Raw genomic sequence first — 13,501 nt, 5'->3', positions numbered from 1 at the left:
GAGTTTTGTTTTGTTTTAACTTTAAAAATTCCCTTGACTTCACCAAATAGTGTTGTGTCATGTGCCTTATTTGCTTAAATTGGCAGTTATTAATGTCAATATTAAACAAAGACATATACTTAGTTTTATCCCTGTTTGAATGACTATTAGAGAATAATAGTAACCTGTAATTATTGGGACAAGTGGAATAGTTATTGTGTCATTGTCAGTTTTACAAGGTTATGAAGACGTTAGATTTACTGAAATTTGTCATTATTTGTACAGTATACTATGTTAAAGTTGTGGCATCATATGTTAAGACTATATATACGTTAATTATGTGAGTTAGGCTTTTATCAGTTGATAAAGCTGATATATAAAAAAAGATGTTTTGATGTGAAAATATCCCATAAATAACATTTATCTAAAAGCAGAAAATGACAATAAGAACTATAACAAAACCTTTAGCGTTTGGAATCTAAGAAGACCTAGAGAGATTTGGAAAGAGAAGAATAATTTTAGACTTGCAAGAAGTTTGAAAATAAGCAAATTTTATTGTTGTTTTTTTTTTTTAATTCATGGATAAATTAGCTAATGGAGAGAGACTGGTTTTTTTCCATCTTAATTCCTTTTTGAATGAAATTTAGAGATGAAATAAATATTACAATGTTATGTCTGTAACACTTCAAAAAATATTTATACAAGTTTTACAACTGGAATAACAAAAATGTGTTAAGCACCTTCTCTGTGTGTCAGGCACTGTACATAGTAAACAAAGATATATTAGATGGGCTCCTCGTTATGTATCAACTCATAATTTAGTGGGGGAGATTTTGACTCAACAACTAATATGAAGAAACGGGTAACATGTAGAATCTGCAGCTCTTGGTTATTGATTGTATGTGAGAAATGAGAAAGGAAATAAGTGAAAGGTGATAAAAATTTTTACTGTCAATGACTGGCAGATGGAAATATCCTAACTCCAGGGAGAAGAGGAGAAACAGGTTGGAGGTGAGAGAGAAAATACCTGTTGAATTTGAAATACGTTTGGGACAAAATGTTGAATATGGCCTAAAGGCAGTTGTAGGTATGGGTTTGTACCTCAAGAGGATGATCATTTAGAGAGATGAAAATATGGAAATGGAGATGAAAATATGGAAACTGGAAACCAGTGTTTGAGATTCTGCAGGGAAGTCAGTAAAGGAGACTGAGAGTGACAAAAGTAGTCATTAATAACAGAAGGGGATTTCATGGGCATGTATATATGTGTAAATGCACATTTTACAACTTGCTTAATTGTAGCCAGCATGGTGCCTGCAATGTAAGTTCTGAAGAAATGTGTCATTTTTCTTTTTCCTGAATAGAGTCAATGAATTTGGGGAAGGATTGTATTATACTTTTTGAGAGGAACAGCTCGAATTCTGTTCTCTTTCCTGCCAGCCCCTCTTGCATTTTAGGGTTTTTACTTGCCCACAGCATTCTTGCCTAGTAATTAAAACTTATTTTCAAACTCTTTGAAGTGCTTTCCCAGAATGGCCTTCTGTATGTGCTGATACTGTACTTTTTATTAATTTTCAAGTTCCTTTACTCACATTACATATATGTAATTCTATCTCATGTGAGTTTGGGTTTTTATGAGCATATTCCATAACGTTTAACCATAGTTAACACTTAGGTTAACTTGCCTTCCCCAGACATTTTAGAACTTATAAAAACTTCATTTGAATTGTAATAGCTAAAAGCACCAGGCAGGTGTCAGACACATTTAAAAAGCCCTTGGGAGGACTGAAAAAAACCCAGTAGTGATTAAAGGGGCAAAATTGTAAAAACATAAGGTGTAAATATTATACTTGAGTTTGTGACTGATATGGTGTAAAATAATGAAGCACAGTAAAAGATAAGTCAGGTTTACTTCTCACTAGATTAATAGAACAGCTGGACAAATATTTTCACATGTGTTTATGATATTTTTGTTATTTTGTAAACTTGGATACTTGAAATATTGGCCATGGAATGTTAAAAATAATGCTATTAAAAATAACTCAATTAATGGTACTTATTAATGGCAGTTTTTCTTGATCATTCTTATCAGTAAAGCACATGCTATCTAAGAGGTAAAATATGTGGCAAGACTAACATACATTTTTTTAAAGTAACATAACTTGCGAGCAAATATGGGACTCAGACTATACTATATATACCTTAGTTAGATATAAATGGTCTCTTATTCATAATGGGTACTAATAAAATTCTTATTTTCCAATTAGCCTATGCTACCATCTATTAAGAAAGAATTAGACTTCACCATTGCCACCTGATCTGCTCACCAGAAATACATTTGAATTTGAATTGCTAATACTGTGTAAAATCTTGTGTTTTAAATTTTAAAAATTATTTTTAGCAGCCAGCTTTGTCTAGCCCCAAATTAACTTTCATCTAAAATCTTGAGACATTTCTTGTCTCTTTTAAGGACTTAGAGAGAACAGGACATCATAATTTTTAGAAAGAGTACTGGTTTGGAAACCACAATTCTACATTCTTATTATTTCTGCCATTTAACTTGCTCTAGGACTTTTGGCATATTACTCACCTTCTTTGTACTTTGCCTCAGTTTTAGGTGAGTAGGTTAGACTAAGTGACTCCTAAAGCCCTTCTGCTAATAATATTCTATGAGTAGTCATAGTACTTGTACTTTAATCTGTTGCGTATCTTTTGTGCAGATGGTGGCCAAATATTTGGGGCAGTTTCCCTGTCAAGTGTAACAGTTAAAAGACTTGTATCCCAGTTCTGCCATTTGCTAAGCTGTGTGACTTTGGAAAAATTACTTCACCTCTTTGCACTTAATATTTTTTTCTGTAAAATTGTAGTAACAGTATACAACTCAGAAAACTGTTGCACAGCAGTAAAAGGGATAAGACGTAGTAAGCATATAGAAAGATTCCACAAAATTAGTACATGCTGATTGCTGCTCTCTTCATTTTTAAGAAATTGATGTATGTTTGACCTCAAATGGAGCAAAAAATATGGCATCACAGCTTATGATTCCTTAAGTTTTCTGTTAGTAGTAAAGTGTAATATTTATCTTTGAAACTGAATATAGACTTTTTAATTCTTTGTACCAAAATACGGTGATTTTTGGCAACTTAAACTTCAAGCTGAAAATAACCTCCCTTGGTAATGAAATTGCTCTGACTTCTCATAAAACTCGAGACCAATGCAACATATGAGTTCAGCTACTTGGGTTGCATTTTGCAGGCCATCCAGGTAAGATTCATCAGTACATAGTTCTGTAGAAAGTCATATTTTCTAGGGACCCTGCAGTCTTTTCATTATGCCTTATTAGTAACACTTGACTTGAATTATTGCAATGCATATTTTCTTCACAGTGCCAGATTTTCAAGTTAAGAGTTTCAAATGTCTTAAATTTTTTTCTTTCTGTTTTGTTTTGTTTTGGAGGAAAAAGCATGGTTTCATTCTTATCCACACGTCCTGTAGTCCATCTTTCTGTGGCAGTGGAGTGACCCTTCAATCAGTTGAAGCTTTATACTATGTTTTCACATTTTCAAACAAAATATCAAGAATGTTTACCTCTATGTTGGATATTTATTAATAAACCATATTAATCTTTCTCTTGATACCAAGATATTGACGTTGTACTCAGCAGAGAAAAAATTCATGAAATGACCATAATCTTGTACTTTCTAACATTGAAGACTAGGTTGTCTTTGTCATTTACAGAGAACAACGACCATTTTTCCAGGGTCGCTAACCTCTTTCCTTCAGTTAAGCCAGATAATTAAAAAGCAGTGTATATACATTGAGTTATATTGCCTGAATAAAGAAATCTCTTCGCTGGATTATTATTTTATGCCATATCCTTGACTTTTGCAGACAATTGCTGTAAGAACAACAGCAATAATGTATAGTTGGCATGATGGTAATTGCAATAAAAACAGTGACCCCATCAGTTTCCTTTCTGATTATTGTCAGGCCACAGTTTGCCTCGACAGTTGCTCTAAACTGAGTAAAATCTGCATCAAAATTTGTTACTACCCCTAACCCCTCAACAAAAACACACTTTGCTGTTTATCTAAAGCTTGTTTTATTGGGTGAACCCTGATCTTTGTTTTAGTGTTCACTTTCTTAATTCCTTGTCCACAGTCCCCTTTGTGTAAAACTTAATTTACCACATGTAAACGAAAAGTACTAGTTTTGTTTATTTGACTTTATATTATGTTATGAATAGGCATTTCTTGCTTTGTACTACAATCATTTGCACTGTAGTACAAAGCAAGAAATGCCTGTAGAACTATTAATATTTGCTTTATATATTTGGGTGCTCCACTGTTGGCTGCATGTTTTTAGTTTTGTTACATCTTCTCGCTACTTTGACCTTTTATAAATCATTATATAATGACTTTCTTTGTCTCTTTTTACAAGTTGTGACTTAAAGTCTGTTTTATCTGATATAAATATAGCTACTCCTGCTAGTTTTTGGTTTCCATTTGCATGGAATATCATTTTCCATTCCTTCACTGTTAGTGTATATGTGCTCTTATAGGTGAAGTGAGTTTCTTCTAGGCATCATATCATAGTTGAGTCTTTTTTTTTTTTTTTTGGGATGGAGTCTCACTCTGTTGCCCAGACCGGAGTGCAGTGGCACACTCTCGGCTCACTGCAACCTGCGCCTCTTGGTTTTAAGAGATTCTTCTGCCTCAGCTTTCTGAGTAACTAGGATTACAGGCACCTGTCACCATGCCTGGCTAATTGTTTTAGTAAAGATGGGGTTTCACCAAGTTGGTCAGGCTGGTCTCGAACTCTTGACCTAGTGATCCACCTGTCTCAGCCTCTCAAAGTGCTGGAATTACAGGTGTGAGGGTCTTGTTTTTTAATCCATTCAGCCACTCTTGGTCTTTTAAGTAGAGAAGTTAGTTTATTTACATTCAATTTTAATATTGATAGGCAAGGCCTTACTTTGACCATTTTGATACTTTTTTTTGGTATTATGTAACCCTTCTTTTTGTTTCCTTCTTTCTTACTGTCTTCTTTTGTAGCTGAGTGATTTTTCTCTGGTAGCATGTTTTAATTTGTCCTTTTTTATTTTTAGTGTATATATTACAGTTTTTAGTTTTGTAATTTCCTTGAGTCTTACAAAAATATTAACTCTTTCAAACTGGTACCAACTTAACTTTGATTACAAGATAAGAAACAAATTAAAACAAAAATTTGTACGTCTTAACTTCCTCTCCTCCAACATTTTGAATTTTTGATTTTACAACTTGCCTTTTTTATATCGTCTCTTAACAAATTGTGCTTGTAATTATTTTTGATAGTTTTGTATTTTCTTTTTATTAAAGATATAAATGATTTAAGAACCATGATTATCATATTAGTATAACAACAATGTTCTTTTCTTTTGGTTTGAAGAACTCTGATTAGCCTTTTTTATAGGACAGGTCTAGTAGCGATACATTTCCTCAGCTTTTTTTTTTTTTTTTGCCTGGGAAAGTCTTTATCTTGTTTCTGAAGGATAGTTTTGCTGGGTACACTATTCTTCGTTAAGTTTTTAATTTTCTTTCAGCACTCTGAAGCATTTCACTCCCTCCAACCCTAAGGTTCCCACTGAAAATTCTGCTGCCAGGTATATTGGATCTCCCTTATACGTTATTTGTTTCTTTTCCTTTTCTGCTTTCAGGATCCTTTATCTTTGATCTGTGTGAGTTTAATTATAAATCTTGGGTTGTTTTTTATTTTGGAGAGGGGAGGTTGAGCCTGGTTGGTGACCTTTAAGTTAACTTCATGTATGTGGATATTTATATCTTTTCAAGCCTTGGAAAGTTTTTTGTTTTTCTTTGAATAAGCTTTCTACCCCTTTGTCTTTCTCAGTTTTTTCTTTAACTTCAATAACCTGAATATTTGTTCTTTTGATGATGTCTCATAGCTCCCATAAACTGTTCATTTCTTTTCATTCTTTTTGCTTTTTTCTCTGTGTTTTCAAATAGTTGGGCTTCAAGCTCACTGATTCTTTCTTCCTTTTGATCAGTCCTGCTGTTGATATTCTCTATTCCATTTTTCGTTTTGCTCATTGTATTTTCTAGCTCCAGAATTTTTGTTTGGTTTTGTCTATGATTTCAGTATCTCTGTTAAATTTCCCTGATACATTTCTGAATTGATTCTCTCTGTTTTCTTGAAGTCCATTGAGCTTTCTTAAAACAAGTATTTTGAATTCCTTGTCTAAAAGATCATATATCTCTATAACTTAAAGGTTGGCCTCTGGTGCCTCATGTCCATTTGTTGAGATCTTATTACCTAGAATCTTCTTGATGCTTGTGAAATTGCAGACTGTCTGTGCATTGAGGGATTATGTATTTAGTTTAGTCTTCACAGTCTTCCTTTGTTTGTGCCTGTCCTTTAGAGAGCTTCCAAGGATTCTAAGCCAACTGAGTATTGTGTTTCCTGAGCCTGTGACCACTTCAGCTATCTAAACACTAGGAGACTGTATTAGGGTTCTCCAGAGGGACAGAACTAATAGGATTATGTGTATATGAAAAGGAGTTTTTTAAGGAGAATTGACTCATATGATCACAAGGTGATATGAGTCAAAAAATTTGCCATCTATAAGCTGAGGAGCAATGAAGCCAGGAGTGGCTCAGTTCAAGTCCCAAAGCCTCTAAGTTAGGGAAGCTGACAGTATATCCTTCAGTCAGTGGCTGAAGGCCTGAGAGCCAATGGCAAACTGCTGGTGTAGGTCCAAGACTCTAAAGGGCGAAGAATCTGGAGTTTGATATTCAAGGGCAGGAAGCATCCCGCACAGAAGAAAGATGAAAGCCAGAAGACTCAGCAAGCTGGCTTATTTCATCTTCTTCCGCCTGCTTTTTCTAGCCACACTGGCAGCAGATTGGATAGTACCCACCCACATTGAGGGTGGGGCTTTGTCTCAGTCCACTGACCCAAGTGCTAATGTCCTCCAGCAACATCCTCACAGACACAACCAGAAATAATATGTCGCATCCTTCAGTTCAGTCAAGTTGACACTTAATATTTACCATCACAGAGACTCTCTGAGCGCAGGCTTGCCACAAATCTCACAGGGTCTCTTTAGTTGATATGGCTTTCTGGCCCAGATGGACCTGGAGTAGACCCAAGGCAGATACTTGGGCTGCATGGAAATGCTGGCCAGGGATCTGAGTCCGGAAGACTATCCCAGTCGCCCAGATGAGTATGCCTTTCAGCATATTTCTGCATAGGCAGGATGGCCTGCTAACTGCAGTAAGAAGGCCTAGAGTTGAGCCTGGGCTGCTTTGGGATCTGCTGTGTGAAGGAGGCTGGCCCCGACTTATTTGCTCAGATCAGCATGCATCACTCAGCTGGTCACTGCAAAAGTGCTTGACTGTAACAGTGGGGGCTGGTACTGAGACGGGGCTCCCTTGGAATCTGCAGTGAGATGGAGGTTGGTGTTCTTGTCACATTGGCTCAGATGAGCATGTGTCTCCCGGCAGGTCCCTACATAGATGGGATAGCTCCCAGACTGCAGCAGGAGGGGCTGGAGCTAAGACTGAGCCCCCTTGGACTCTACTGTAGGGACAGATTTGGGAAGCTTGTCTTGCTGGCTCACAGTGGCATGCATCTCCCAGCAGGTCTCAGCACAGATAGGATAGTTCCTCTACTGCACTGGGTGGGGCTGAGACTGGGTCTTCTCAGGGTATGTTGTGGGATAGAGGCTGGTGAGCCTGTCAGGGAGGATCAGAGTCCTGGGCCATGAGATTTGTGTGAATCTCCCCCTGGGTTCTTGTGTAAGCAGCTATGAGCCAGGATCTCAGTTAGGGAGGCCTGGAGCGGTGCCACAGTTCAACATCCAGGTTCACTACTGAGATGAGTATCAGCTGGCTGATGAGCTTTTCTGCCAAGTCATTAGTATGCATGATTTCTCTGAACTCTTTGGCAGATGATTTTGGTTGCAGGCTCAAAGTCAAATGGGGCTATAGTCAAGCCCCTTGAGGGACAGGGGTACTTCTGGGCTTGAATGCAAAAGCAAGCTTAGCGGAGCAGATCAGCCACTTAGGTGTTAGTGTACCCTCTCTAAGTGACCCTCCTATGTCTTAGGGTTTCACAGTTATGGATGGATGGATAATTCTTTTTATTGGGGGCATATATGAGCAGGTTACCTTCTGTTTCACCAAGACATCACTCTATGAACTATATACTTAAGAGAAATTGCTACACTGAATATGTTGAGCATCCTTTTTTTTATGGATTAAGTCATTATCGTGAACATTAAAAATAGTAATGTTACTTTGGGAGGCCAAGGCGGGCGGATCATGAGGTCAGGAGATCGAGACCATCCTGGCTAATATGGTGAAACCCTGTCTCTACTAAAAGTACAAAAAATTAGCCAGGTGTGGTGGTGGGCAACTGTAGTCCCAGCTACTTGGGAGGCTGAGGCAGGAGAATGGCATGAACCCGGGAGGCGGAGCTTACAGTGAGCCAAGATCACGCCACTGCACTCCAGTCTGGGTGACAGTGCAAGACTCCGTCTCAAAAAAAAATTGGTAGTGTTAAGTCAAATTTGAATTATTCTGTACCCCACTCTCTCTCATCTTCACATTTTGCTATCCACAACAAACTAATTTAAATTTTTGATTGTTTTTCTGGTTATCTTCTCATTTCCATTGTACTCATTTGTCTTAAACTTGTTCCTCATTATTTTTCCCCTTTACTATTCTAAACATTACTGGTCTCTCAACTTCTCTCAACTCTTAATGTTCCTCCTAACCATCTTTTATACTGTGGCCAGAATCATCTTTCATTAATATCCCTGTTATCACTTAACTTTCATAAAACCCTTCCTATGGCTTACAGGATAAAATCTGAACCCCTGCCTCCCACTTTAAGTAGCTTTATTGATTGCCACAATCTCCCTGCACCCTATGCTTCATGTGTAGTAAATTCTTATATCAGTTCTGTTCAAGTGTATTTGTTGTATGTAATTTAAAAGTCAATGAACTGTGCATAAAGACCTTAAGAGCTCTTCTACAACAAAGTTCATATAGTAACATCTATTTTGGCACATCAGAGATCTTTTTGGTTTCTTCCTGGGTCTTGATGTATTTCATATTTTTGAGGGTGTGAATAAATCAACTGAGGACTCACCTGAAATGTTACTTTCAATTCCTTGACTCTAAGGAGTTTCTTCTGTATGTTTTGATGGTACCTGTGCATTGCTCTATCATAGTACTTGTCATACTGTCTGCTAATTTTCCTTGTAATATGGTGTTTTATATGAAGCCAAATACTGCCCATACCAGTTTGGGATTAGTTAACATTCTGCCAGGGTTTGCCTACGTGTTTCAGTCAGTCAGATTTTTAAAAATTAATATAAATTGTTTAGGAAATACTTAAGTCAGTGTCTGGTTATATCCTAGGAATTGGCTGGACCCGTGAACTGCATGGAATAGAATATGAATCTTGTTCAAAGTAAGGGTGTGTGTATGTGTGTGTGTGCATGCATGCTCGTGCACACACAGTGAGAGGGAGAGAGACACACACATGTCTGTTGTTCTTTGGGATGTATGAGGAACTGTGTCAGAATAGCCAGATGCTGGGAGAAACATCCCCACAGCTGAGGTCATCTATCATTATGGGACAATTTAATTCATAACTTCTTGGGGTGACAGTGTATCCTAAGAAAGTAGTTTTGTATGTGGTAAAAAAAAGTCTACTGTGTTTCTTACAGTATTTGACATTCTGGGTATTTGAGAAATAAGAAAAATATTAAAGTTCAGAAATATTAATGTCAAAAAGTGCACATCTCCAGATCTGATAAGTAGACTTGCTTAGAACTAGCCAGTGGTTAGGCCTGGGAATATGTGGATATTACCTATTTGTTTGTCTTCCAAATGGCTGTTCCATCTTCTGTGCCTAGCACCACATCTGATATAGTGTAAAAATGTGGATAGATTTATAGACAGATGATGAATAAGTTGTTAAAATATTATGATTAGTCACAGCCTTTCCTTTGTATTGATGTGTGGTTTTTGGAACATAGAATGGCTTTCACTTTTAAGGCATAAATAACACACAGAGAAAATAAGCATACTAAAGGGATTAATAAGCAGATTTTGTTTCTTTTCTCTTTTGTGTATATTTTTTTCTACTTCATTGGAAGAAATATACATGATTGCATTTATAAAGACACTGAACAGTTGTTTTCTTTTCATGCAGGGACCTGAATTAATGAATAAATATGTTGGTGAATCTGAAAGAGCAGTTAGAGAGGTAAGAAATTGTGCCTTTAGTGGCACTCAGCACAGGAGAATCACACTTCTGTCCTGTGCAGTTTCCCTTTTGTTTTAGGTAACAGACTCTGGCATTTCCAAAGCCTGATCTTAGTGGTATTTTTTTTTCTTCAGGTGAATATTATTTTATTATTTAAAAATGCAGTTTTGATCATCTGCAATACTTCAGTTTTGTTTTTAAACATCGTATTACCAGCCCTTATTTTTACCAAATAAAGATTTTTTTAAACTATCATTTTTTTCTGATAATAAGAGCCAGCATTTCTGTTAAAATAGTTAATGCTGTTACTAATAGTTAATAATACCTATCATTTATTGAGCTCTTACTGTTTCAGGCATTGTGCCAAATGCTTTGTGTTCTTTTTTAAATTCAGTTATTAAAATAACTTTCTGAGGTAGGTGTTTGTTATCATCTCCATTTTATAGATGTAGAAATCGAGGCTTACAGAAGTGAAGCTAACTGCTGAAAGTCACATAGTTACTAGTAGTGGAGCTGGGGTTTTAACTGAAATTTTCTGATTGCTTAGCTGAATTGCCTCCTTCACATCTATATGAATATGTATTGGTAGTCTTGTCTCTTTAAGCACTATTGAAGGGGATACTTTTACATCCATTATAAAGTTCTGAGCATCTATTATAAGGTCTATACAAAGTGGCTAGGCTTGTTGACTTGTACCTAATAAATATGGTTCTAAATATAGTTTTAAAACACAAACCAACTACAGAATTTTCTAGTGTTTGCTTATCTTTAGTTAATGTGGCACTCTTTCCCCTAGACCTTCCGAAAAGCAAGAGCAGTGGCGCCTTCCATTATTTTCTTTGATGAATTGGATGCCTTAGCAGTTGAAAGGGGCAGGTAAGTATTTAATAGCCCTGCTGTTATATAATAATATGATGTTACATAATAATAGCAATTATGGTATAAATAACATTTCGTATACAACTTTTATCTATGAATACATTTGGCCTAAAACAGTTTTCAGTTTATGTAATTTTTTCCTCTTTATACCCATTAAATTATTTCATGTAATCACTGTATAATACTTTTATCCATATTGGATAAAAGCCACTGATACCTGTTTGGGCATTTGAGTTAATTTTTATAGTTTATATCAACAGATTCTTCTGAGTATTATCTATCAAAATTAGGGTTATTGTAAACATACAATCAGAACTGTAAATAAAACTGGATTAATCATAATTCTTGTAGTAGAACAGAATTATAATAAAATATGTTATACAGATTTTAAAATTCTCTGGAATAAACGTTTCCTAAAATAAAATTAAATAGAATATAAATTAGTATTAATAGTTTTGCTCCAGAATCTCAGGCAGTAAAGAGGATTATCTGTGATGTCATTTCAAACAAATATATATACATGCGCGCACACACACACACACATATATCAGAACTATTCATAAGTATATGTTTTTTTCCTCTACAAATGTATAGTGGTCCTTTAATATGTACTAAAAGTGGTTCATATTGGGTACCATAAATTCATGTACTTCGTGCACAGTTTCTTGATGTGTATATTGATTATAAAATTTTTTGCTGATGGTAATTACAGTGAAGGGTGAAGACAACTTACAAGTGTCATTAGTGTGATATGAAACATTGCTGTTATCATCCTTCTTAGTTAGAGCTGCCTCATATGATGAGAGTATAAATTGTCATTAGGAACCTATCATTAGGAGGTAGACTGCTATATTAGTCCATTTTCATGCTGCTGATAAAGACATACTCGAGACTGGGTAATTTATAAAGAAAAAGAGGTTTAATGGACTCACAGTTCCACGTGGCTAGGAGACCTCATAATCATGGTGGAAGACGAAAGACATCTCTTAGATGGTGACAGGCAAGAGAGAATGAGAGCCAAGTGAAAGGGGAAACCCCTTATAAAACCATCAGGTCAGGCCTCGCGGTGGCTTACACCTGTAATCCCAGCACTTTAGGAGGCCGAGGTGGGCGAATCATTTTGAGGTCAGGAGTTTGAGACTAGCCTGGCCCATATGGTGAAACCCTATCTCTACTAAAAATACAGAAATTAGCCGGGCGTGGTGTTGGGTGCCTGTAATTCCAGCTACTTGGCAGGCTGAGGCAGGAGAATCACTTGAGCCCGGGAGGTGGAGGTTGCGATGAGCTGAGACTGCGCCATTGCACTCCAGCCTGGGCAACAAGAGCGAAACTCCATCTCAAAAAACAAAAGAAAACAAAAAATCAGATCTTGTGAGACTGATTCACTACCACGAAAACAGTATGGGGGAAACCGCCCCCATGATTCAATTATCGCCCACTGGGTCCCTCCCGCAACATGCGGGAATTATGGGAGCTACAATTCAAGATGAGATTTGGGTAGAGACACAGCCAAACCATATCATTCTGCCCCTGGACCCTCCAAATCTCATATCTTCACATTTCAAAATCAATCATGCCTTCTCAACAGTCCCCCAAAGTCTTAACTCATTTCAGCATTAACTCAAAAGTCCACAGACCAAAGTCTCATCTGAGACAAGTCAAGTCCCTACCACCTATGAGCCTATAAAATCAAAAGCAAATTAGTTACTTCCTAGACATTACAGAGGTACAGGCATTGGATAAATACACCCATTCTAAGTGGGAGAAATTGGCCAAGACGAAGGGACTAAAGGCCCCATGCAAGTCCAAAATCCAGCAGGGCAGTCAAATCTTAATGCTTCAAAATGATCTCCTTCGATCCGTGCCTCACATCCATGTCACACTGATGCAAGAGAGGGGTTCCCATGGTCTTGGGCAATTCTGCCTCTGTGGCTTAGCAGGGTACAACCTCCTTCCGGTTGCTTTCACGGGCTGGTGTTGAGTATCTGCAGCAACACAGTGCCACAGGCACATGGTGCAAGCTGTCAGTGGACCTACCATTCTAGGGTGTGGAGGATGGTGACCCTCTTCTCACAGCTCCACTAGGTGGTGCCCCAGTGGGAACTCTGTGTAGGAGCTCAGACCCCACATTTCCCTTCCGCACTACCCTAGCAGAGGTTCTCATGAGGGCCCTGCCCGTGCAGCACACCTCTGCCTGAACATCCAGGCATTTCCAACATCTTCTGAAATCTAGGCGGAGATTCCCAAACCTCAGTTCTTGACTTCTGCCCTCCCGCAGGCCCAACTCCACGTGGAAGCTGCCAAGGCTGGGGCTTGCACCCTCTGAAGCCACGCCCGAGCTTTACCTTGGCCCCTTTTAGCCACACCT

The 13,501-nt window shown here is 37.4% G+C and overlaps 1 protein-coding gene across 2 annotated transcripts in view; it reads left to right on the top strand.

The window, feature by feature from the left end:
- The window catches only part of SPATA5 (spermatogenesis associated 5), a 362,495-nt gene that overhangs the window by 95,641 nt on the left and 253,353 nt on the right, over positions 1–13,501 (top strand). For both annotated transcript variants that reach the window (XM_011978251.1, XM_011978252.1), the window contains exons 12-13: positions 10,201–10,254; positions 11,051–11,130. In XM_011978251.1, the coding sequence (XP_011833641.1) occupies positions 10,201–10,254; positions 11,051–11,130 (134 nt within the window). The remainder of the gene's footprint in view (positions 1–10,200; positions 10,255–11,050; positions 11,131–13,501) is intronic.

The sequence above is a fragment of the Mandrillus leucophaeus genome, unplaced genomic scaffold (genome assembly GCF_000951045.1).
Source record: "Mandrillus leucophaeus isolate KB7577 unplaced genomic scaffold, Mleu.le_1.0 Scaffold191, whole genome shotgun sequence".
In the NCBI taxonomy this organism is placed as follows: domain Eukaryota; kingdom Metazoa; phylum Chordata; class Mammalia; order Primates; family Cercopithecidae; genus Mandrillus; species Mandrillus leucophaeus.
Note: the sequence above shows the minus strand (reverse complement) of the source record. Positions and strands in the feature narration are given on the sequence as shown.